This window comes from Dendrobates tinctorius, unplaced genomic scaffold (assembly GCF_039654945.1).
Source record: "Dendrobates tinctorius isolate UK_male_01 unplaced genomic scaffold, ASM3965494v1 ptg000144l, whole genome shotgun sequence".
In the NCBI taxonomy this organism is placed as follows: Eukaryota; Metazoa; Chordata; class Amphibia; order Anura; family Dendrobatidae; genus Dendrobates; species Dendrobates tinctorius.
The window spans coordinates 11,822,536-11,848,702 of NW_027361811.1; the positions used below are offsets into that span (position 1 = coordinate 11,822,536).

General features: G+C 43.5%; 1 protein-coding gene across 2 annotated transcripts in view; it reads left to right on the plus strand.

Annotated features, from left to right (window-relative positions):
- Positions 1–26,167, plus strand: part of FRMD3 (FERM domain containing 3) — a 245,599-nt gene that overhangs the window by 83,705 nt on the left and 135,727 nt on the right. For both annotated transcript variants that reach the window (XM_073546031.1, XM_073546029.1), the window contains exon 2: positions 20,275–20,379. In XM_073546031.1, coding sequence (XP_073402132.1) covers positions 20,275–20,379 — 105 coding nt within the window. The remainder of the gene's footprint in view (positions 1–20,274; positions 20,380–26,167) is intronic.

Sequence of the window (26,167 nt, forward strand, 5' to 3'; positions counted from 1 at the left end):
GCCCTCTAATAATTTGTTCGAGTCCCCCTAGCTGCCTTTTTGTTAGGCAATCCCTGCATGTGTTGCAGCTGTTGAACAGCCGCGAGATATGCAGCTGCGGGGTCTCAAACATATTTTTTGAACACGCTGAAGTCACTTTGTTAGCACCAGAGCATGCTCAGATAACACCTTATCCAAGCACATTCACTCATCACTAGTGTGTCGACGTAGCTGCGTGATTTGCGGCTACTAGACAGCCTGAATTCATGTGGGGGTTGCCTGTTTGTTATGAAATCCCCACATGTATTCAAGCTGTCTAGCAGCCGCAAATCATGCAGCTACGGCGACAAAAACGAAATCTCCGAGCGCATCCATATACTTGGAGACCACGAGAGCAACGAGTATACTCACTCATCACTATTTATCACTATTAGCCTTCAGTGAGTGTATAGTAAAAGTAGTACACATTTTAGTTGGAAATATTCTTTTGCACCGAACAGTCTGGTTCTTGCGGCGGCTGCCCACTGGGAAGATTTTATGTAGCCTTCACAGTTAGACCCGCATTCTGCATGGACAATATGTAAGACTTTCCTTTCTTGGTCTTGCTGTCAAAACAAGCTTGGATTTTATTTTTAATAGGATTGTAGAGTCAGCTGCGTGGTTAATGTGCGTGCCTCCTGGATTTTCCGATAAAACAGAGCGTTTTTGTTGTCGCTTGCCAGTTACTTATATGTTGCTCTATTTCCATGGAGACTGAAGTTACAATTTATTTGTCCAGTCTCCGTGCCAATCCTTTTCATGCTCAGTGCCTCTGTGTTCTCCATGGCAAATCTGAGCTGCACGTAGTGCAAAGGAGAGCTGTTTGCCCTGGAAAGAAAGAAACCCCTAATAACCGCTCCATAAACCCCAAACTCATAAACATGGAGCCCTAAAGAGAGGTCCCATAGATAATAGCGTCTCAGCAAATCTAAGACTGGTTATTTAGAAGGGTGTTACTGAAAGCACACATAATTAAATTCCAAAGGCAAGCCGTAAAAGAAATTTTAATGAGAATGTCGTAAATCTGTAAATATAATGGCGCAATATCGAAGGGGTTGCCCATGTTTTTTAAAAAAAAAAAAATGTTTACATGTGTTTAAGCCCTTAACGACCAGGGGTATTTCAGTTTTTTAATTTCCGTTTTTTGCTCCCCTTCTTCCCAGAGACATACGGTAACTTTTTTTTATTTTTCAGTCAGTATGGTCGTGTGAAGGCTTGTTATTTTTTTTTAGTTCACAGACACCTAACTTGTATAGGTTATTTTTTAAGTGGTAAAAAAAAACAAATTTGTTAAAAAAAACCCTGTAGGATCTCCATTTTTCGTGATCTGGGGCTGGGTGAGGGCTTATTTTTTGCGTGCCAAACTGGCGTTTTTATTGATACTATTTTGATGTAGATACGATCTTTTGATCGCCTTTTATTTCAATATAACGGTGACTAAAAAACTTAATTCTGGCTTTTTTAAAGTTTTTTTTGTCGTTACGCCGTTTAGCGATATGAGCGCGGTGATACCAAATACCGTATGTGTATATTTGATTTTTTTTATTGTTTTATTTGGAATGGGATGAAATGGAGTTGATTAAACTTTTATATTTTTTTTTATTTTTTATATTTTTGAAAACATTTTTTTTTTACTTTTGAATTCTTCAATAGTCTCCATGGGAGACTAGACGCTGCAGTACTTTGATCACCTCTGCTGCACACAGGCGATGATCAGATCAGTGTGTAGCAGAAATGTTCACTTGCTATGAGTGCCGACAACGGGGCGGCGCTCATAGCAATCTGGCAATCTAAGCCATAGAGGTCTGCTGCAGACAGCGCCACCAATTGGCGGGATTAGTAACACAATTCCTATAAGCCCAAGTTAAATGCCAATGTCAGAGATTGACAGTGGCATTTAACTAGTTAACAGCCGCAGGTGGAACGCTTTTGCTCTTGCGGACACGTCCGCCTTATAAATCAGCAACTACTAAATTGTATTAAAGGGGCTAAGCACTTATGCTAACTACCTGCCTGTTCATCAATCTCTGTAATAAAGCCACTCCTGGCGGCGATTCTCCCATCTCCTGTGATGTCACATCGACAGAGCAGTTCCTTCTGTTCTACTCTGCTCTGTGGATGGCTCGGGCATCAATGTCAATATAATATTGATTGACAGATGACTCCCCTCTATCAAAGGCCTCCTTTACAAGTCCTGGTGATTCCTGTACACGAGAAAACAGTAGTGGTGAGATCAGTGTCTGTGTGCCATCCATATGTACGTATGTGACATCCGTGTGTCCATTATTTGCTGTCCAAGTTTTACATTTGTGTGGCATCTGTGTGCAGTTTGTGCGCCCATGTGACACGTACTAGCGCCTGGAAAAAGCGGTACAGTTGGCCCTGATCCCAGACACCGGCTGCTGAAGGCAGCCTGGAAATGAGTCATGGATATGCCCCCCCACCATACACAGGCTACCAACATCAGCCCTCAGCCTCCCCATTAATGGCACATCCATAAGATGTGCCAAACCTTATGCTTAGCCTTGCTCTTCCCACTTGCTCTGTGGCGATAGCAAGTGGGGTAATAGGATTGGGGTTGATGTCACCTTTGTATTGTCAGGTGACATCAAGCCCGGGCATTAGTAATGGAGAGGTGTCTATAAGATGCCACCATTACTAACCCCATAATAAGTATTGATATTAACACACACAAGAATAAATTATTTGAAATAAAACAAAACACCCTCTTTTTATACATTTATTTAACAATAAAGCAAAACAGTTATACTCCCCTTTACACCTAATCCATTGAAGCCCTTGTCCCCTGTAAAAAAAAAAATAATAACCATATCTCTCACCTGTCCGACGTACGTGAAGATTAGCAATACTGTCACATGCCGTAATCCATCTCAGCGACATCTGATTTTGAATATGAATTGTGCCATGATGCTACTGTTCACACTGAAGAGCAGGACACAATGAGCTGCTGCAAGCAGAGTTTACTGTGAGCGGCCCGATGATCTGCGGTGACCTCAGTGGCATCACCGTGAGAAAAACCTGACATGTACGCACCACCATTGAATACAATGGGTATGCGTGTGTCCGTATTTGCGGCTCTTAAAAAAGAGACTGCACAGGGACACAAAAAACGGACGTGTGAAGAAGGCCTAACTTAAGTTATTGTGATTTACATTGCATGAGTAGTGTGGTGAGATAGCTAGTGACGCTGAATTACATTGTAGGTGTAAGAAATCAGGGTCACTTACAGAGTTCTTTGCACTGCTCTTGCACCAGCTCATGCAATGTAAACCACACTAGCTCAGTGCACCTGCGCTAAGTTAGGCAGTGGTGAGCTGGCTTTCAATGAATATGACATCGGCATTGACTCCCTGTCAACAGAGCAGAGTGGATGAGAAGGAGCAACTCTGTCTGTGACACCACAGGATGTGGGAGAATCGCTGCCAGGAGTGGTTCTGTGACCTCTCTGAGCCGGGAGAGATCGGCACCCAGGAGAACAAGTAGGTAGTTAGTAATTGCTTATCTTATTGAAGAAAAAAAAAGTCAGGGGGCATGCCCGGTTCACAGCTGAGGCAGCCACAGTGTAGGAGATGTGGTTGGACACTGACCACAGCCTCCTATGCCCAGGGGCTGCCATATTTGCGATGTGTAAGTGTCGTTCTTAGACACTTACACAGCTGAAAATAAAAATGACAGCCCATAGTGGCAGTAGAAAAAAATAATACCGTATGTAAAAAAATGACTACACCCCTGCATTAGGATTAACAATAGACATTGTTTACTGTGTCAGCATGTGACCAGTGATGTGTATTAAGTGGGATGGCTGGCTCATGTCTGTAGGTAAGCCCTTTTCCTTCTGTGTCTCTGCTGATTTTTAAAAATAGAATGGGGCTGATAGAGCTATTCAAACAAATCAGTAAGCCAGCCCGCTTTAAATTTGTCAGTGGCCACCTGTTGAAGTGGAGCTGACGGACCTAAAGATCGAGGCATCTTTTTTTGTAAATAAAAGAACATTAGTAAATTATATATGCTTATATTTTAAACACACCTAAGGATGTTTTCTTCAAGTAGACAACCCCTTAATTCAACCCATATGTGTCTTTGTGGGCCATCTCATAATTTTCTCTCTTCTATTTCTAGTACTAAATATCTTACGATAAAGCAGAGCTGTGGAGTAAGCCAACTCTCCGACTCCCAACTCCTTAATTTCCCTGACTCCCGATTCTACGTCTCAAACTCCACAGCACTGCCTCACTAATGAGCATGTACATAAAGTGCAGCGCTGGTTCATCTGAACTAAGAGCCTAGATCTTTAGATTAGGAACAGAACAGACAGGGCATTTCATAACTTTCCCAAATTCTTATTAAAAAATTTGGAGCACATTCTGCATTGAACTACTGAACCCAATTTATTATATATTTTAGTAGTCGCAGTCTGTCCATTTTATACCGACTCCACTAAATGGACACGGACTCTGACTCTACAACTCCGATTCCACAGCCCTGCTATACTGAATGGAAACTGTTTACTATGGTTGATTGATAACTCCTCCATCTCTTTAACCTTCAATTTGCAACGTGAGTGATTCAGGCTTAAAGGGAACCTGTCAGCAGGATTTTGCTTAGTAAACTACACACAGTGTCAGGTTGGCGCCATTATACTGATTAAAATGATACCATGGGTGATGAAATCTGTCTTGTGGTTGTTTAATCTGTATTTGCAGCTATCAGTTAATGAGATTCTCGTGGTTCGGAGCGGCCCATGGGCGGGCGGCTCTATGTGGTGCATAAAATATTGTGTTGAAAAAAAATAATTAACCAAATGGCGTCAAATATTTTTTCTACAGCAAAATAGAGGTGGCGCTTGCACAGTAGTGATAGAACGCAATTGATGCTGGCGCCATTTTGGTGAAGATATTTTTTTTTCTCGGCATAATACTATATGACTAAATCATAAATGAATATAGGCATATTAGCCATATTAGTACCATGCTACGGCTCAGTTGGCGATATTTTTGATGTATGTTATTTTTTTTTCTCCACACTATATGCAGTGTGTAAAAGAGAGGGCACGTCACTAAAGGATCAGTGACCTGTCATAAGCCATACAGATGAATACCTAAGCAGAGCACCACATGAAAACCCCCCATAAGCCGCCCTGGAGCACAAGCATGTCATTAACTCAAAACTACAAATAAAGATTAAACAACAACCACAAGACGGATTTCATCACCAGGTATCAATGTAGTCAGTATAACGGCGCTGACCTGACACTGTGTGTAGGTTACTGTGCACAATCCAGCTGACAGATTTGCTTTAGCAAGTCAATGCAATAAGCCATCCTTTCCTAAAACAAAAGAAGGTTAGAAAATGAACACAACTTGGGATACATTAAAAGATTGATTTGTAATTGTTCTGCACAGTGTTTTGTTGTAAAACACCACTTCTTAGTATGAAACATATTTCATAAGAGTGACTGCTTGTCCTTATTTGCTCCTAAAATCAATGACGCATTAAAAGGGGATGATAAACATACAGCTTACTGAACACTTTTATACCAAGTTAATTGAGGTAATCAGTAAAAAAAAAACCTCTTACCTATAGAACAGTTTACTATCGGCCATCAGAGAGATTCCATGAAACCTAATGAGCCATCAGACACACCGTGTCTTAGGTTCCAGGATCCATTACTTCTTTTCATGGGTCTGTGTTACCTTACAGACGCATTTATTTCCTTTATTTTTCTCCAAGCAAAGTATAAGTCAGTGCTGTTTGAAGTCAATTGAGTAGCAGATCAATAAAAAACTAAATTAGTCTTGTGTTATTATCTTTGAATGCTTTGCAGTAATTCCGGTGATTATCCAGCTTCAGATGCAGTCAGCAGTAGGAAAAACAGCAATTGTGATGGGTAATGGATTTAACAAGTCTGCTGACCCATGACGATATATTTGCACTATTCAGTTTGCGTTTTATGTCTAGCATGAACTACTTTGGAAGGACAAACGATGAGAACAAAATATTTCTTTTTAATAAGATGACAGAAATCCTGGAATGTTTATCTATAGACTAAACACGTTGTTTTTTACATTTCTGATATTTTGTTATTGAATGGCAGTAGGGTATATTTTTGCTCCCCCCCCATGAGTACTATCCTGCATGTCTTTCCGGAGCTGATGCCGCCTATTAAAATAACATTTACTTAGTTGTCAGTCCCTTAATAAAATACCTTTCCTTGTTAAATCAGTAGTCTATGATGATACTGTTCAAAAAGCGCCAGACTTGACTTATTTCACCCTAAACAAATGGCTTTTGTGGAAGTATGTACTCCTCGTGATGATCTATTCATGTTTGTTCACAGAATCCATGACCTGATCTCATGACTTCATGCAATGATCATGGTGGATTAGTGGGCAAAATTCTATTTCACCATTTATTATTCCTGAGATGTAACTCCAAAACTGACCAGAGCACACTGCCCCATAAAATAATAGCTAAGAAATATGGTACTCCTGGAGATTTTCAGCTGTCCCTAGGATCCCACCCAGGAAATATTGACAGTGAAAGAATCCGGCGCTCTTGAATAAATGAAGAAAATAGTATATATTCTTGTCATCCAGTCCGCAATGTACAATGTGACGTTTTGTTCTTTTAATCCTTAAGCAGTCACAGATAGTAGATTGGTCTAGGGAGACTGAAGAGAAATGTGTTGAGCAGCACATTGTCACTGCAGAGTAAAAGCCTCTCATTGCACCTCTCAATGCATTTCTCTGCAGTCTCCCTTATCCTATATAGCTTCCGATGAACATCTTTAAAGGGAATCTGTCAACAGGCATTTTCTACCTCATCTGAGAGCAGCATAATATAGGCAAAGAGATGCTGAATCCAACGATGTGTCACTTAGATTACTGGGTGCAGCAGTTGTGACACAATCAGAGCTTTTAGATTTAGTATGATGCAGAGCTGAGAAAGCTAACCCCACCCACTCCAGACTCTCAATGTACAAAGTCCATAGACAGTGAGCTGCTTATCACATGGGGAGGGGGCGTTGCCGGGCTAGTGTAATCCAGCAATGTTATTCTCTTAGTGATAAATCCTTCACAGTTAGTAAACTATCTACTGCTGTCTTCAGATTACATAGCAAAAACCTGCTGACAGATTCCCTTTAAGACCAAAACGTCGCATGGTACACTGCAGATTGGATAACGCTAATAAATGATATTTTCTTCATCTATTGAACAGTCCTGGGTTCTTTCAGCACCAACACTGCCCCATAAAGACATACACTTGTCGGACAGTCGGAAAGTCATGACACACAGGGTAATCATGAAGCTGATGATTTCACTCTCTGCATTCAGCATGTAAAGTGGATACATACTTCTGAAACATTTTTGATCCATAGTCTGGGGAATTAATTCGAAGACCAAATTCTACATTGGTATCATCTGTTAAAATTTTTAATCCTCTCTTAGTAAGATTGTATCTAAAATGAAGGATTAAAGATTGAGTTAATACGCTTGAAAGTTATATTTAATTAATTACCTTATGTACTGTACATAATTACCTCAAATGAAACTAATGAGATTTGCACTTGGTTAAATATGGAGGTTAAATTAAATAGATGCCGGTGTTTGCTAGTGTACTTTTGTCTTCTTCTACCATGGGACTTGGTCGTTTGTGTTACATTGAGTCTGAGTACAGGATATGAATTTGATGGGAAAAAAGACCAGTCACAAAGGATCGAGAATTAGATAAATACAAGGTTCAGATGGTAAAGGGGTAGTCCAGTCTAGAGCTATGTGACTGCAGGAACTTTGCACTGCAAACTGTAAGGATGTGTTACAATGAAGTAATAATGTCAGCACCCAGTACAGTAAGGTGGAGGTGCTCATCCACTCAAAATGCAGCACTCACCAAGGAAAATTGTAATGGTCTCCGAATTTCATTTTGGCAAAATGAGAAACACATACGATCATGTGACTATTTGTACAATATGTTTAGGCTCATCCTGAGCATTCATCACATAGTCACAACAGTGTCTAGAAAAGCACAGGTATGTAAAAAGTATCAAATTGGAAAGGCGCTCAAGCACATACAATGAGTACGGAAAGTATTCAGACCCCTTTAAATTTTTCACTCTGTTTCATTGCAGCCATTTGGTAAATTCAAAATAGTTTTTTTTTTCTCATTAATGTACACTCTGCATCCCATCTTGACTAAAAAAAAGAGATGTTGAAATTTTTGCAAATTTATTAAAGAAAAACTGAAATATCACATGGTCATAAGTATTCAGACACTTTGCTCAGACACTCATATTTAAGTCACATGCTGTCCATTTCCTTGTGACCCTCCTTGAGATGGCTCTACTCCTTCATTGGAGTCCAGCTGTGTTTAATTAAATTGATGGGACTTGATTTGTAAAGGCACACACCTGTCTGTATAAGACCTCACAGCTCACAGTGCATGTCAGACCAAATGAATAATCATGAGGTCAAAGGAATTGGCCAAGTAGCTCAGAGACAGAATTATGACAAGGCACAGATCTGGCCAAGGTTACAAAAGAATTTCTATAGTACTCAAGGTTTCTAAGAGTACAGTGGCCTTCATAATCCTTAAATGGAAGAAGTTTGCGACCTCCAGAAGTCTTCCTAGACCTGGCCGTCCAGCTAAACTGAGCAATCGTGGGAGAAGAGCCTTGTGAGAGAGGTAAAGAAGAACCCCAAGATCACTGTGGCTGAGCTCCACAGATGCAGTAGGAAAATGTGAGAAAGTTTCACAAAGTCAACTATCACTGCAGCCCTCCACCAGTCGGGCCTTTATGGCAGAGTGGCCCGACGGAAACCTCTCCTCAGTGCCTGACATATGAAAGCCCGCATAGAGTTTGCTAAAAACACATGAAGGACTCCCAGACTATGAGAAATAAGATTCTCTGGTCTGATGAGACGAAGATAGAACTTTTTGGTGATAATTCTAAGCGGTATTTGTGGAGAAAACCAGGCATTCTCATCAATTGCCCAATACCATCCCAACAGTGAAACTTGGTGGTGGCAGCATCATGCTAGGGGGGTATTTTTCATCTGCAGTGACTGGTTGCAATTGAAGGAAACATGAATGCAGCCAAGTACAGAGATATCCTGGATGAAAACCTCTTCCAGAGTGCTCTGGATCTCAGACTTGGCTGAAGGTTCACCTTCCAACAAGACAATGACCCTAAGCACACAGCTAAGATAACAATGGAGTGACTTCAGAACAACTCTGTGACCATTTTTGACTGGCTCAGCCCTATCCAATTGAGCATCTCTGGAGAGACCTGAAAGTGGCTGTCCACCAACGTTCACCATCCAATCTGACGGAACTGGAGAGGATCTGCAAGGAAGAATAGCAGAGGATTCCCAAATCCAGGTGTGAAAAACTTGTTGCATCATTCCCAGGAAGACTCATGGCTGTACTAGCTCAAAAGGGTGCTTCTACTCAATACTGAGCAAAGGGTCTGAATACTTACGACCATAAAGAAAACATCCTGAAAAGTGGACTACCATAAAAATACCGGACAAGTATTATTTAAATGAAATTGCCTTTATTAAACAGATAGTGGCAAACAGTAGTACTATAAAAGAAACATGTGCACATATCAGGACAGTAAGTATATTGGTATATTGGAAAATAAATATATAGACGTATAAATAAATCCAATGCAACTAGCGAACCAAAAGTGTAAAAGGTAATAATAAAATATTTAGTTGTAGATCACAATATAAAATTATAAAACTATTAAATATATATGTGATCATCACATAAAACAGCACCCCAAGAAAAATAAAATATGGAAAGAAAAAAATGAAAAAATATATATAGAGGGTACATAAAGAGGTGTACAAAAATAAGTGAGACAACCACTGATACATCACAACAACAGAACCAAATGTGATAAATCAAATAGAAAAATATCAAATTGTGAAGTATGCTCAGTTTTACTCCACCCTATAAAAAAGAGTACATCTATCCTGATTAATAGGGTATGTTTTTAAAAGCCTCAGGTCATTTCATCATAATCACTTTGTCTTATCTGGGCATTTACTTCTAAATGTTGTCCATTGTTCATAACTACTGCTTATTGTCATGTGATGGTGAACCCTATCAGTATGAAGTGATGCGTAAGTCATTGGAATCCAATATCCACTGGTGATGAAACTCAAAGGGAACCTGTCAGGTCCCTCATGCCCTCCAATCTGTAAGCATTCAGGCATTTGTGATTATACTCTCTCCCTCACCAACCCTGTATAACATAATTCACTTAAATACATGCTTTAAGAAGACATTTATAACCTCCGCTTTCCCTATGCTAATCAGGGCTTTGACTAGTTGATGGGGCGTTAGTTACCCCAGAATAGTCAGCCCCTTACATGTTATTACGCCCATATGAGCATGATAGCATAATGTCAATGAGCCGGCCTGAACACCACCAGCTCATGCAAATCTGCGCACACACGCCGCTCATTCCAACAGTGTCGCTGCGTCTCTGACGCCTGGTGTATTCTTCCTGGCTTCAGAGGCCCACTGTGCATGACCGGAAGCCATCTTTTGCTCTTCTCGACATGCGCAGTGCTTCTCTGAAGCTGGGAAGCAAACACCGGGCGTCAGAGACGCAGCGACACTGCTGGAATGAGTGGCGTGCATACGCAGGTTTGCATGAGCAGTGATGACGCCACTAACTATGTTATCACCCCACTGGGGCCTGATAACATGGAAAGAGGACTGACTAGTCTGGGGCAACTAACGCCCCATCGTCTAATCAAAGCTCTCATTAGCATATGGAAAGCGGAGGTTCTATAGGCGCAGCTATAGTTGTTCACTGCGCAGGCGCCAGATACCCAGCCCTGCAGTGTGAATACATCATAACACACTGCAGGGCGGGAACTGGGGCCTCCGCAAGACGCAGGTGCGATAGCCTGTTGTCAGTTCCCGGGCAGCGCGCACTGCACATGCCCGAGAACTATTGGCACAGCGCAGGCAACGGCATGTAACAGCAACACAAGAGGAGGCGGCGCACAGACGCAACAGGGGGGATGATGGACGGCTGGGAGTCGGCTGATACGGGGGACACACCATACCTATGGGACTCAATACAGGTATGGGGAGCAATTTATAAAAGTCAATATTTCGGCGTTAATAGGGATCAGAAACAGAAGAGCCACCTTCACAGAATGCAGCCTTAGTGCTGCTGAAGGTGGCTCTTTTACTTAAAAACGCCCTGGGAGGGGGGGTGACAGGTTCCCTTAAAGAAGTTGTCAGCTAAAAATTATTAATTGCTTAAATTCTATTTCTTAAAATAGAAAGCTATGCAAATTACAGGTCAAATCTGAAAGACCCTTGGGCTACGTTCCTACGATCAGGAACTTGCAGCGCTTTTTACACAACGTATATTCGCTCCGCCCAAAGCGCTTCCATTTATTGAACACTGGTAAATTCTCATGTGGTCACTGAACCATGTGTATTCACCGCATCCAATTCATTTTATTGACTACATTTCTGTTGCGGAGACTAGTGTCTCCTCAAGAGAAATAGTCATGCAGTCTGCAGTCTTGTGTCAGACACGAGAACAGAACTTGACAGGCTCTTTCACGTGTATGCATACCTTCTATTTATAAGGCTTGATAAAGGACCTGCGAGGCTGAAACGTTGCATGTAAAGTTTTTGTGTACCAATAAAGCACCCTACAGGAGGACATCTGGTGCCTTGGTTCCTGGATTTTTCTGCACTGCTACAACCTTGTGGAGGGTTGCACCAATTGTGCAGGTTTCAAGTAAAAGGTTAGGAGCGCACTATCAGGAATTGCTGCAGGTTTGACGCTGCGTATTTATTTAGTGGCCAGATGTTACAGAATAGCGGATGGGATTTCTAGAAACCCCATGTCCACATATTCGGCTTAAAAACACCTTTAACATCGGAAAACGCAATTTACTTTCAGATATAAGGTTAATCAGCAGGTAAATAGCGTTACAGTTCTGGCCCACCATCTTTACTGAAAGTGCAGATCCCGTGAGAAACTGCACTTTGGTAGAAGTGAGTAAAAATGGTAGAAAAAGGTCCCCCTAAACAGGTTGAAAGGATGGTTTGTGCAGTAGTGTAGACCTTTCGGTGGTGTTAAATTTGTTCGGATTCGGTTCTGAATACGATTGGAATTGAAAATTTGTTTTTGCAATATTCACCGAACACTGCCGAACGTCATTAGTCAATGGAAGTAAAAATTACCGAATATGTTCGGAACCGATCATAAGACATACATTCGGCACGAATATTGTTCGAATATGGCCCGAATATGTGAAAATCAGATTCGGGGACAAAAACTGAACAAATTCGCTCATCTGTAGTGCTAACAGATCTCCACTATTGGGTGAATCATGATTCGGTTGTGTTTACACTACTCCTTTGTATTGTAACAAATTGTACAATGGCACAGAAGTATTATCTATAATAATAAATGCCCTAACCAGCTTCCGGTTGTAACAACTTCCGTCCAGTTGTAACCGGTGACGTCACCACACACACACACGCACATATTAACCCTCAACACACCACACTGCCTCAACACACACTCCTCTCACCTTTCACCTCCACTCATGTCCACTCACTCTTTCACTCCACATACGTTCCTTTCTCTCACTCCGTTTCTCATACTCACACCGTCATCGTCGCTGCCCCGACATCTTCCTCCGCCGCCGCGATCCAGGATCCAGACGTTCTCCAGGCCGCCGACATGTTCTTGCGGGACGCCATCTTGGATGTCGTGAAATCCCGCGAGATTCAAGATGGCGTCGCCGCAACAATATGTCGCTGGCGTGGATGACGTCGGGATCCAAAAAGATGGCGTCGGCGAAATCTCGCGAGATTACGCCGACGCCATTTTGGATCCCGATGTCGCCCATGCCAGCGACATGTTGTTGCGGCGACGCCATCTTGAATATCGCGGGACTTCACGACATCCAAGATGGCGTCCCGCAAGAATATGTCGCTGGCGTGGGTGACATCGGGATCCAAAATGGCGTCGGCGTAATCTCGCGAGATTTCGCCGACGCCATCTTTTTGGATCCCGATGTCGTCCACGCCAGCGGCATGTTGTTGCGGCGACGCTATCTTGAATATCGCGGGATTTCACGAAATCCAAGATGGCGTCCCGCAAGAACATGTCGGCGGCCTGGAGAACGTCTGGATCCTGGATCGCGGCGGCGGAGGAAGATGTCGGGGCAGCGACGATGACGGTGTGAGTATGAGAAACGGAGTGAGAGAAAGGAACGTATGTGGAGTGAAAGAGTGGGTGGACATGAGTGGAGGTGAAAGGTGAGAGGAGTGTGTGTTGAGGCGGTGTGGTGTGTTGAGGCTTAACATGGCAAGAGGTGTTAACGACGTCCGCCGACGCCATCTTGCATTCGTGAAATTGCGTCATTTACCTCACGCCGACTTGCTGTGCGGACGCTTGGCATTGCCTGTACCACCATAACTACTGCTGCCTTGGTCCTATGCCTGTTTACTGCCGGTGTCTAATTACTGGACCAATTTGCCTGTACCGCCATAACTACTGCTGCCTTGCTCCTCTGCCGGTGTCTAATTACAGGACCAATTTGCCTATACCGCCATAACTACTGCCTTTGTCCTCTGCCGGTGTCTAATTACAGGGCCAATTTGCCTATACTGCCATAACTGCTGCTGCCTTTGTCCTCTGCCAGTGTCTAATTACAGGGCCAATTTGCCTCTATCGCCATAACTACTGCTGCTTTGGTCATCTGCCTGTTTACTGCCGGTGTCTAATTACAAGGCCAATTTGCCTCTACCGCCATAACTATTGCTACCTTGCTCCTCTGCCGGTGTCTAATTACAGGGCTAATTTGCCTCTACCGCCATAACTACTGCTGCCTTGCTCCTCTGCCGGTGTCTAATTACAGGGCTAATTTGCCTCTACCGCCATAACTACTGCTGCCTTGCTCCTCTGCCGGTGTCTAATTACAGGGCTAATTTGCCTCTACCGCCATAACTACTGCTGCCTTGCTCCTCTGCCGGTGTCTAATTACAGGGCTAATTTGCCTCTACCGCCATAACTACTGCTGCCTTGCTCCTCTGCGGGTGTCTAATTACAGGATCAATTTGCCTCTACCGCCATAACTACTGCTGCATTGCTCCTCTGCTGGTGTCTAATTACAGGGCCAATTTGCCAATACCGCCATAACTACTGATGCCTTGCTCCTCTGCCGGTGTCTAATTACAGGGCCAATTTGCCTCTACCGCCATAAGTACTGCTGCCTTGCTCCTCTGACTGTTCACTGCCTGTGTCTAATTACAGGGCCAATTTGCCTCTACCGCCATAACTACTGCTGCCTTGCTCCTCTGCCGGTGTCTAATTACAGGGCCAATTTGCCTCTACCGCCATAACTACTTCTGCCTTGCTCCTCTGCCGGTGTCTAATTACAGGGCCAATTTGCCTCTACCGCCATAACTACTGCTGCCTTGCTCCTCTGCCGGTGTCTAATTACAGGGCCAATTTGCCACTACCACTTCATAACTACTGCTGGGCAATTACAGGGTCAATTAGTATCTGTTTACTCTACAATACTCCAGGACGCCTTCTTCACTGCCAGATAACTGCCAAATAGACTCCTTTACCTGTGCCAACATGAGTCATAACAAAAAGTATGCCAATGCCAGTGAAAGGAAAGCAGCTTTAGCACTACGACAAAAACAACGCCGTGCTAATGAGACTCCTGAGGAAAAACACCATCGCCTTGAGAAGATTAAGGCTTATAAACGCCGTCGCCTCACACACGAATCCCCTAACTCTAAATCCATAAGATTGGCTGAAGAAGCCTCTGCACGCCGTCACCGCCGACAACAGACGGCCTCTTCCTCATCATTATTATTAGACTCACAACAGGATGCTTCCACATCAGCATGTGGAACAATTTACTGCTACACTTCATCCCATATGCCGTTCACTGACATAACTAATCAGCAATCTGTTTCTGCCCTATCAATACCACCATTCAATACCGATGCACAGTATGCCAATGCCAGTGAAAGGAAAGCAGCTTTAGCACTACGACAAAAACAACGCCGTGCTAATGAGACTCCTGAGGAAAAACAGCATCGACTTGACAAGATTAAGGCTTATAAACGCCGTCGTCTCACACACGAATCCCCTAACTCTAAATCTATTACATTGGCTGAAGAAGCCTCTACACGCCATCACCGCCAACAACAGACGGCTTCTTCCTCATCATCTATAATAATAAATGCCCTAACCAGCTTCCGGTTGTAACAACTTCCATCCAGTTGTAACCGGTGACGTCACCACACACACAGGCACGTTAACCCTCAACACACCACACCGCCTCAACACACACTCCTCTCACCTTTCACCTCCACTCACGTCCACTCACTCTTTCACTCCACATACGTTCCTTTCTCTCACTCGGTTTCTCATACTCACACCGTCATCGTCGCTGCCCCGACATCTTCCTCCGCCGCCGCGATCCTGGATCCAGACGTTCTCCAGGCCGCCGACATGTTCTTGCGGCGACGCCATCTTGGATTTCGTGAAATCCCGCGAGATTCAAGATGGCGTCGCAGCAAGAACATGTCGCTGGCGTGGACGACTCGGGATCCAAAAAGATGGCGTCGGCGAAATCTCGCGAGATTACGCCGACGCCATTTTGGATCCCGATGTCGTCCACGCCGGCGACGCCATTTTGGATCGGCGAAATCCCGCGATAGTCAAGATGGCGTCGCCGCAAGAACATGTCGCCGGCGAGGACGACGTCGGGATCCAAAATGGCGTCGGCGAAAACTCGCGAGATTTCGCCGACGCCATTTTGGATCCCGACGTCGTCCACGCCGGCGACATGTTCTTCCAGCGACGCTATCTTGACTATCGCGGGATTTCACGATACTCAAGATGGCGTCGCCGCAAGAACATGTCGCCGGCGTGGACAACGTCTGGATCCAGGATGGCGCCGGCGGAAGAAGATGTCGGGGATCGTGGAGCAGCGGCGATGACGGCGTGAGTATGAGAGACGGAGTGAGAGAAGGGGTCGTATGTGGAGTGAAAGAGTGAGTGGAGATGGTGAAAGGTGAGAGGAGTGTGTGTTGAGGAGTGTGTGTGTTGAGGGTTAACATGGCAAGAGGTGTGATGCTATCGCATCCTCCCGATGCAATAGCATCGGGCCATAATCTAGTTATGTATATTTATGCATCATGTATGTATTATAACGTGTAATATGATGTTGTTTTTAAGTACTGTTTGGAAGTACCAATTAATTTGTATTAAATGAAGAAAATACACTTTAAGTTATAGTGTTTTCACTCTAAACTCATTATAGTGTTTTCACTGTAAACTCATGGTACATGGTATCTCACAAGGATACTGATGGGTATTCAACTGTTGGGACCACCAACATTTCTTAAAAGTTAAGTTCTTAAAGGGAACCAGTCACGTTCTTTTTAGCATCTAAACTGTCCCCAGTGTGTCGTTAGTGATGCATTGTGCATCACTAATACATTTTTTTTCATTAAAAACAGCGCTGTAATCATGTCCAAAAAGCACTTTATATAGTTAGATCTTACCGGCTCATTTGGTCATAGGGGGTCTGCTTTATTTTCATTCAGTCACGGGCATCACTGCTCACGCAATTTGATTGATGTTCCAGGTTTTACCAACATCATTCGAAGTCGTGCACCAGTCAGCTGTTAGTCAAAGTTCCAGGGTGTGCTCTCAGTTAGTTGCCTGCAAGACTGAAAGCCGGCGGCTCCCGGTAGGAATAAAAATCATTTTCCCCAGAGTGCTGCACTTTCAATACAGCAGCCAGGCATCTTCATAGCGCTATTAATTAGTGACGAGCACAAGTGCTCATTACTTGAGTTTGCCTAGGGTGCTCAGGTATGCACCTAGTATCGCGGGTACTTGAGTGACATGCTCGAGTCCCCGTGGCCACACGTTTCACAGCTGTTAGACAGTTACCAAATATGCTATGTTTACCTGACAAACACGAGCTAACACCCACGAAACATGCAGCCGTGGGCACTCGTACATGTCACACGAGCACCCGCGATACTCGGTGCATACCCAATCACCATAGGCAAACTTGAGTAATTAGCACTTGCGCTCATCACTATTAATCTATATCTGCAAGTTAATAGTGTTGTTCGATCTGACAGATTCCCTTTTAGAGTGATTTATCCTCCCCATGCTACTTTAACTTTGAAAATACCTTGAAGAGCAAAAGGGTAACAGTGTTTTGAACTTTTGAGGTTCAGGCTCCATATCTCACCATCCACTGCTGCTTTGAATGCAAGACTACCATCATTTTGTAGACAATCACCTTGGCTATTTCATATATAAATTTTACTTGCAACTATTTATCATATGATTAGTTATGCAGATTCTTGTCAGGCCATTGCATTGTTACTGTTTTACTCATAAAAATCAAACATTTTATTTTTATTCTTTTGTTAGCATTTTGTAAATCCACCTTTGACTTTCAACACTGCCTGAATCCTACCGGGCTTGCTCTCAATCAGATTTAAGTATGTCTCAATCGAAATCTGAACCCAGGTCTCTTCTACACGCTCTCAAAGTTTGCGAATACTGGTTTACTCACTTGGGTATGTATACAGCTTTTTCTTCAACTCTACCCACAAGTGTTTGATTGGGTTGAGGTCTGGAGACTGTCGGTTCCAGCACCTCTACTTCATTGTCTGACATTTCCCTCACCGTGGGTGGTACCACAATAACACCCCGGCAGCAGGCACGCTGTCTGGGTGTTATGTTTGGCACGAATCTCTCCTTTACATCCCATATACAATCTCTTGCTCGCTCTTGCCGCTTACACCTAAAGAACATCTCTAGAATCCGCCCTTTTCTCACCATGGAAACAACAAAAACCCTCACTGTAGCATTGATCCACTCCCGCCTGGATTACTGCAGCGCTCTATTAATTGGCCTCCCCGTCTCTCGACTATCCCCTCTCCAGTCCATACTTAATGCAGCGGCCAGGGTCGTCCATCTGGCTAATCGGTACTCGGACGTGTCCACTCTTCGTCAGTCATTACACTGGCTGCCCATTCATTATAGGATCCAATTCAAAGTACTTGTTCTCAACCACAAAGCTCTCCACAGTGCGGCACCCCCCTACATCTCCTCCCTCATTTCTGTCTATCGGCCTAGCCGATCGCTGCGCTCTGCAAACGACTTTCGACTAACCTCTGCACTAATCCGTACCTCCCACTCCTGACTCCAAGACTTCTCCTGTGCTGCTCCTATTCTCTGGAATGCTCTACCCCAAGAAATTAGGACGAACCACAATTTGCATAGTTTTAGGCGCTCCTTCAAAACACATTTGTTCAGAGCGGCCTATCACGTTCACTAATCAAAGTCATTCTATGTGTAAATGTGTGTGTGTAGCCCATTCACTATCTCCATCCATCCTTCACTCCCTCAAGATGGCTGGACCTTCATTGTAAATACACAATTGTAAATACACACCTGTACTTTGTATCTCCCCCACCTCATTGTAGATTGTAAGCTCTCACGAGCAGGGTCGTCTTATTTTGCTTTAATTTTTGTATTGTTAACGTTGTTACTTATGACTTGTGTTTTGAAACTTTTAAACTGTAAAGCGCTGCGAAATATGTTGGTGCTATATAAATAAAGATTATTATTATTATTATTGTCACTGAACCATTTCTTTGCCAATCTTGACGTATGCTTAGGGTCATTGTCCTCCTGGAACACTATTTAGTCCTTTTCATACCCATAGTACTTGAGTGTACGAAGTAACTCGTCTTGTAGGATTCTCATATACAGCTCAGCTGTATCCTGGTCAAGTGTCCAGTGCCTTTGGCTGTGAAACAACCTCATATCATCAGGCTTCCTCCACTAAACCTGACAGTTTCTACAATTTCTCAGTCTGTTAGCTCCTTTTTCCCATATTTCTTCCAGATCCGTTTGTGCCCATCAGAGGCTAGTCTTTTGACTTTGGTCTCATTGCAACAAATCACCCGTTTCCAATCTTCTACTTTCAACTTTTCATACTTTTTTGCAATCTCGCACGGATGCTTTTAATGACGATATAGAAGTCACAGCTTCTTCCCCTTTTTTCAAGTAACCATTCAGACTTGTGTTACTTGTGTCCCACGGTGCTTGCATGGATGTTTGTGATCTCTGTGTATGTCGCTCCAGACCTGAGAGACCGTGTCGATTTGTTGACTCCGATATATTTCCTGGACGTCCATCTCTTGGATTTTGAATTTTTGAATGGATGGATGGACTTCATTTTGTATCCTTCCAACTGTCATGGCACTGACATTATGCAGTTTGGCAATTTTCTTGGCCAAGAGACCACTATCGATGAGCTGGATGATACTTTCTGTTTTCCTGGGAAATCTTCATGTCTACTCCTCGATTCAAACCAGTGACTTTTTGCTTGGGAATCAACCTAATAATACTTTGTGCTATTAGGGAATGTGAGAACAGGTTGTATTTTGTATTACACAGGAAGAAAAAGATTTTTCCACCACCAGGAACAAAACCGTAACAATACAATGACATAACTAGAATCCTCATAACTAATAATATGCTAAATATTTGCAAGTCAAATTTATGTATGCACTATCCAAAATTATTGTCTATAAAATGATGTTAAAAAATGTAGTGGATGGTTAGATATGGAGCCTGAAACTCAAAAGTTTAAAACATTGTTACCCTTTTGCTCATTACTGTAACTCAAATCTGTCTTGGTCAGCGCAAGACAAACTGCCAACTAACTTAAGTATCATGTTATAGCTGTAATGAAAAGTTGAGGAGGGATGAGCAGCAGGATCAGGAAGAAGCACTAGCCCGTGAAGCGAAACAGATTTGTGCTGCACCTTCTAGTAAGCAATTATATGGCACCCTAGTGCTGGATTCACAGCTACACTGCTCAGTACTGATGTATAATATCTATCATGCTGCTGCTTCTGTCTGTGTGCTGTTCAAATGAAGACCAGCTGGAATCGATTTCTCTATGTGTACTGTGTATCTGAACTGAGAAATCATCGCAGCTAGTCTTTACCCACAAGGTCAGAAACAACTGAAAGTGAGAAATAGATCCTGGCTAGAAATAGTGTTATTCCTCATGTATACACAACTTGTTTTGAAAAGTTACAAAAAACAAAAGGGATACTTAATTGTTACCAGGTCTAAGATTATATTCTTTTTCTCATCTTATTTTCTAGAAAGAGACCAAAGGCCAGTTTCTTATTGATCATATCTGCAATCACTACAGCTTGCTGGAGAAGGACTACTTTGGAATCCGCTTTGTTGACCCAGAAAAGCAAAGAGTATGTATTCTGATTTAGCTATATATTCTTTTTAGAACTCTTAAGGACTGTTACGTACTTCAAGGAAAATCAAAATGTCAGGGAAAAGAAAGATTGGATATGTTGGCGTCTAACTGCGGATTGTTTCTTTGTCCCATACTTGCTTAGCTGAGCCAGCTGTGCATATACACTCACTGGCCACTTTATTAGGTACACCATGCTAGTAACGGGTTGGACCCCCTTTTGCCTTCAGAACTGCCTCAATTCTTCGTGGCAGAGATTCAACAAGGTGCTGGAAGCATTCCTCAGAGATTTTGGACCATATTGACATGATGGCATCACACAGTTGGCGCAGATTTGTCGGCTGCACATCCCTGATGCGAATCTCCCGTTCCACCACATCCCAAAGATGCTCTATTGGATTGAGATCTGGTGACTGAGGAGGCCATTTGAGTACAGTGAACTCATTGTCATGTTCAAGAAACCAATCTGAGATGATTCGAGCTTTATGACATGGCGCATTATCCTGCTTAAAGTAGCCATCAGATGCCTGTTCTTAGCTTAGAGGAACGGTACCCAGTGTGGTCTTCTGCTGCTGTAGCCCATCTGCCTCAAAGTTCGACGCACTGTGCGTTCAGAGATGCTCTTCTGCCTACCTTGGTTGTAACGGGTGGCAATTTGAGTCACTGTTGCCTTTCTATCAGCTCGAACCAGTATGCCCATTCTCCTCTGACCTCTGGCATCAACAAGGCATTTCCGGCCACAGAACTGCCGCTCACTGGATTTTTTTTCTTTTTTGGACCATTCTCTGTAAACCCTAGAGATGGTTGTGCGTGAAAATCCCAGTAGATCAGCAGTTTCTGAAATACTCAGACCAGCCCTTCTGGCACCAACAATCATGCCACGTTTAAAGGCACTCAAATCACCTTTCTTCCCCATACTGATGCTCGGTTTGAACTGCAGGAGATTGTCTTGACCATGTCTACATGCCTAAATGCACTGAGTTGCCGCCATGTGATTGGCTGATTAGAAATTAAGTCTTAACACACAGTTGGACAGGTGTACCTAATAAAGTGGCCAGTGAGTGTATATGGGGCAGTTGGGGAAGATAACTTTTAGCCGAACAATCATGTAAGGTGTATTAACAGATTAGGGTTCATTTTTATGGTCATCCAAGAGCTTGATTTGAATGTCTTAAATTACAAGGGAAATATAGAAAGCTGTGTGTCTTCATCTTTATTGTAATGCTACCCCTTCAGTTTACTATCTCTTTGATGTCTACTTTCAAAGTAAGAATACACCTTCACTTTGGTGAAGAGACAATATAATAATAAGTTTATCAGTATAATAAATTGTGAAGATGATTTTTATCCCAAGGAGATAAGAGCTACTATATATATACAACTGCTTAAAGTTTTAGTTTACTCTTGTGTTCTGATGAGATGTCGGCAGTTATTCATTGATAAAAATGCCATAATATGAAAAAAGCAACACATCTGAATGCAGCAACGGAGGCTGGACAGACATCGGAGATGGTTTAGTGAACCCTGCATTGAGCAGAAGGTTGGACATGATGACCCGGGAGGTCCCTTCCAACTATACCATTATATGATCGAAGACCAGGTTCACACGTTCAGTATTTGGTCATTATTTTACATCAGTATCTGTAAGCCAAAACCAGGAGTGGAACAATCAGAGGAAATGTATAATAGAAACACGTCACCACTTCTGTATTTATCACCCACTCCTGGTTTTGGGTCACAGATACTGATGTACTAAAATACTGACCAAATACTGAACGTGTGAACGTGGCCTAAAGTTTTAAATAGCTAAAATTGGAGTACCTTTGGGAAGCCAACTGTTATGATTGGGTCACCGAGGAGGAAAACAAAACCAAGCTAAGTCACAGAAAACCAGAGAGGTTGGTAACTACGCGGATTGCAGACCCCTGATCCTAACCACACAACTAACAGGAGCCGAGGAGCGTACCTACGATGATTCTAGACGCCTCGTCACAGCCAGAGGACTAAATAAGCCTAAAGCAAGAAAAGGGGAAATTGTTATGATGAGTCACCGAAGGAGGAAAAAACAAAGTAACAGCTAAGTCCAGAAAAACCAGAGCGGTTGGCAGCTATCGGATTGCAGACCCCTGAACCTATCCACAACAACTAGCAGTAGCCGTGGGGGGTTCCTACGGTGCCCTAGACCCCTCGATCACAGCCGGAGAAGTATATAGCCTAAAGACAGAAAGGGGAAAAACTAAACTGCCCCAGAGCAGACCCCAAAGCAATAGGCAGCCCCCAACATATAATGACGGTGAAGCAAGATGAAAACACTAACACAGATAGAAAGATAGGTTGAGCAAATGATGGGGCCCAAGCTAACTACATAGGACAGAATAGGAAAGCTGCTGTCTGCCATCCGCAAAACACGTATCAAAATGAGCCAACCGACTGATAGGAAAAACAGGCCCTGAAGACGCTAGGCTTCAAAAGACTATATCAGTACTCAGGTATATTCTGAAGACAGAGCAAAAGATCAACAGATCAGAGACAAAAATGGAATTCAGCTCACCCCCGGCCGGGGATGGCAGAACTCCCAAAAAACAAGGCAAAACAAAAACCAAACTGAAGTGTACAAAGCAGAGCAGAAAAACTTAGCTTTGAGATGCAGGAATCAGACTGGTCTCCAAGAATCCAGCAGGAAAATCACCAGCCAGGAAGAAGGGCGTCGGCAGCCTTATATCCAGTCCTCAATTCCAGCCACCCAGTCATCATCTAGCTGCCCATGTGTTTGGTAATCAGCCTCACTACCTTCCTTCACCAGAGGAGGGAGTTCATCAGACCTCAATGGTGAAGGGAAAAATGAACTCACAACAGTACCTCCCCCTTGAGGAGGGGTCACCGAACCCTCATCCATGCCACCAGGGCGATCCGGGTGAGCCCAATGAAAGGCACACACCAATCTTTCGGCATGAATATCAGAGGCAGAGACCCAGGAATTATCCTCCTGACCATAACCCTTCCACTTAACCAAATACTGGAGTCTCCGTCTAGCCAGACAGGAATCCAGTATCTTCTCTACCTCATATTCCATGTTACCTTCAACCAATATAGGGTCAGGAGGGGCCACCACAGGAACTACAGGTTCAACAAACCTCTTCAACAAGGACTTATGAAACACATTATGAATTTTAAATGTGACAGGAAGAGCCAACCGAAAAGAGACCGGATTAATAATCTCCAAAATCTTGTAAGGTCCAATAAATCTAGGCTTAAACTTAGGAGAAGCCACCTTCATAGAGATATTTTTTGATGACAACCAAACCATATCACCCACCTTAAACTGGGGACCAACGGTCCTACGCCGGTTGGAAAACCGCTGGGCCTTTTCCTGGGAGAGAGACAACTTATCCACTACTTGGTCCCAGATCTGGTGCATTCTCTCCACCACAGTGTCAACACCTGGGCAGGCAGAAGGCTCCACCTGCCCTGAAGAAAATCGAGGGTGAAAACCAAAGTTACAAAAAAAAGGTGACATCAAAGTGGCAGAACTAGCTCTATTATTTAAACCAAATTCGGCCAAGGGCAAAAATGAAACCCAATCATCCTGATCGGCAGAAATAAAACATCTCAAATACAACTCCAAAGTCTGGTTTGTTCTCTCCGTCTGCCCATTGGTCTGAGGGTGAAAGGCAGAGGAGAAGGACAACTGAATTCCCAGCTTGGAACAGAAAGTCCTCCAAAATCTAGACACAAACTGAACTCCTCTGTCAGATACAATGTTCTCAGGAATCCTGTGCAAGCGAACCACCTGTTGCAAAAACAAGGGCACCAACTCAGAGGAAGATGGCAACTTAGGGAGTGGTACAAGATGGACCATCTTAGAGAATCTATCACAAATCACCCAAATAACAGTCATTCTCTGAGAGACAGGCATATCAGAGATAAAATCCATTGAAATATGGGTCCATGGCCTCCTGGGCACCGGCAAAGGCATCAACAAGCCACTAGAGCGAGAACAAGGTTTAGACCGGGAGCAAGTCCCACAGGACTGCACAAAATTCCTGACATCATGAGACAAGGTGGGCCACCAAAAAGACCGACTCACCAGATCTCTAGTACCAAAAATACCTGGATGACCAGCCAATGCGGAGCAATGAACTTCAGACATCACTCTCTTCCTCCACTGGTCAGGAACATACAACTTTCCACTGGGACAACGCTCAGGTTTGTCCTCCTGAAACTCTTCCAGAGCACGTCTCAAATCGGGCGAGATGGCAGAAAGAACTACCCCCTCGCCTAAGATGGTAGCAGGCTTAGTCACAACAGGAGAAGCAAGGAAACTCCTAGAGAGGGCGTCTGCCTTGACATTCTTAGTGCCCGGAAGAAAAGAGACCACAAAATCAAAACGTGTGAAAAATAAGGCCCACCTAGCCTGTCTAGGATTCAAGCGCTTGGCCGACTCCAGGTAAATCAAATTCTTGTGGTCAATAAGGACCACGACTTGGTGTTTGGCTCCCTCCAACCAATGTCTCCACTCCTCAAATGCCCATTTCATGGCCAACAGTTCCCGATTCCTCACATCATAGTTACGTTCGGATGGGGAGAACTTTCGGGAAAAGAAAGCACAAGGATTCATTTTAGATGTCACAGGATCTTTTTGGGACAACACCGCTCCTGCACCAATCTCAGAAGCGTCCACCTCCACCTGAAATGGGAGTGAGACATCAGGTTGCCGCAAAACCGGAGCAGAAGTGAATCTTCGCTTCAGCTCCTGAAAGGAAGAAACAGCCTCCGGAGACCAATTCAGCACATGAGCACCCTTCCTAGTCAAATCCGTCAATGGCTTGGCAATACCAGAAAAATTAGCTATAAATTTCGATAAAAATTAGCAAAACCCAAAAACTTCTGGAGGGCCTTCAAAGAAGTGGCCTGAACCCAATCATAAATGGCCTGTACCTTGGCCGGGTCCATTTCAATAGTTGACGGAGACAAAATAAATCCCAAAAATTAAATCCTCTGTACCCCAAAAAGGCATTTCGATCCCTTGACATACAGGGAATTCTCCCTCAAAATCCGGAACACAGTCCGAACATGTTCCACATGAGAGTCCCAATTCTTGGAGAAGATCAAAATATCATCCAGATAGATAATCAAAAATTTATCCACAAAGTCTCGGAATATATCGTTCATGAAGCACTGGAAGACAGAAGGGGCATTAGTGAGCCCAAAAGGCATCACCAGGTACTCAAAATGTCCCTCCGGAGTATTAAACGCCGTCTTCCATTCATCCCCATGCTTAATGCAAATAAGATTATACGCCCCCCTGAGGTCAAGCTTGGTAAACCAGCAAGCACCTTTAACTCTGGAGAATAGATCAGAAATCAGGGGTAACGAATACTGATATTTAACAGTAATTTTGTTGAGGGCACGATAGTCAATACAAGGCCTTAATGAACCATCCTTTTTAGCCACGAAAAAAAAACCAGCACCTAAGGGTGAAGAGGATGGTCTAATATGACCCTTCTCCAATGCCTCCTTAATATAGGATCGCATAGCCTCGTGCTCGGGTACAGATAAATTGAAAAGCCGACCCTTGGGGAATTTACACCCCGGGTTCAGCTCAATTGCACTGTCATAACTCCTATGAGGAGGCAAAGACGCAGACTCATTCTCACTAAATACATCATAAAAGTCAGCCAAATAGTCAGGAACATCATGCGACTGGGGAGAGGTGGAGAAAACAGGAGCATCACTAAGGGCACACCGACAACCCCAACTCACCACAGACAAAGATTTCCAATCCA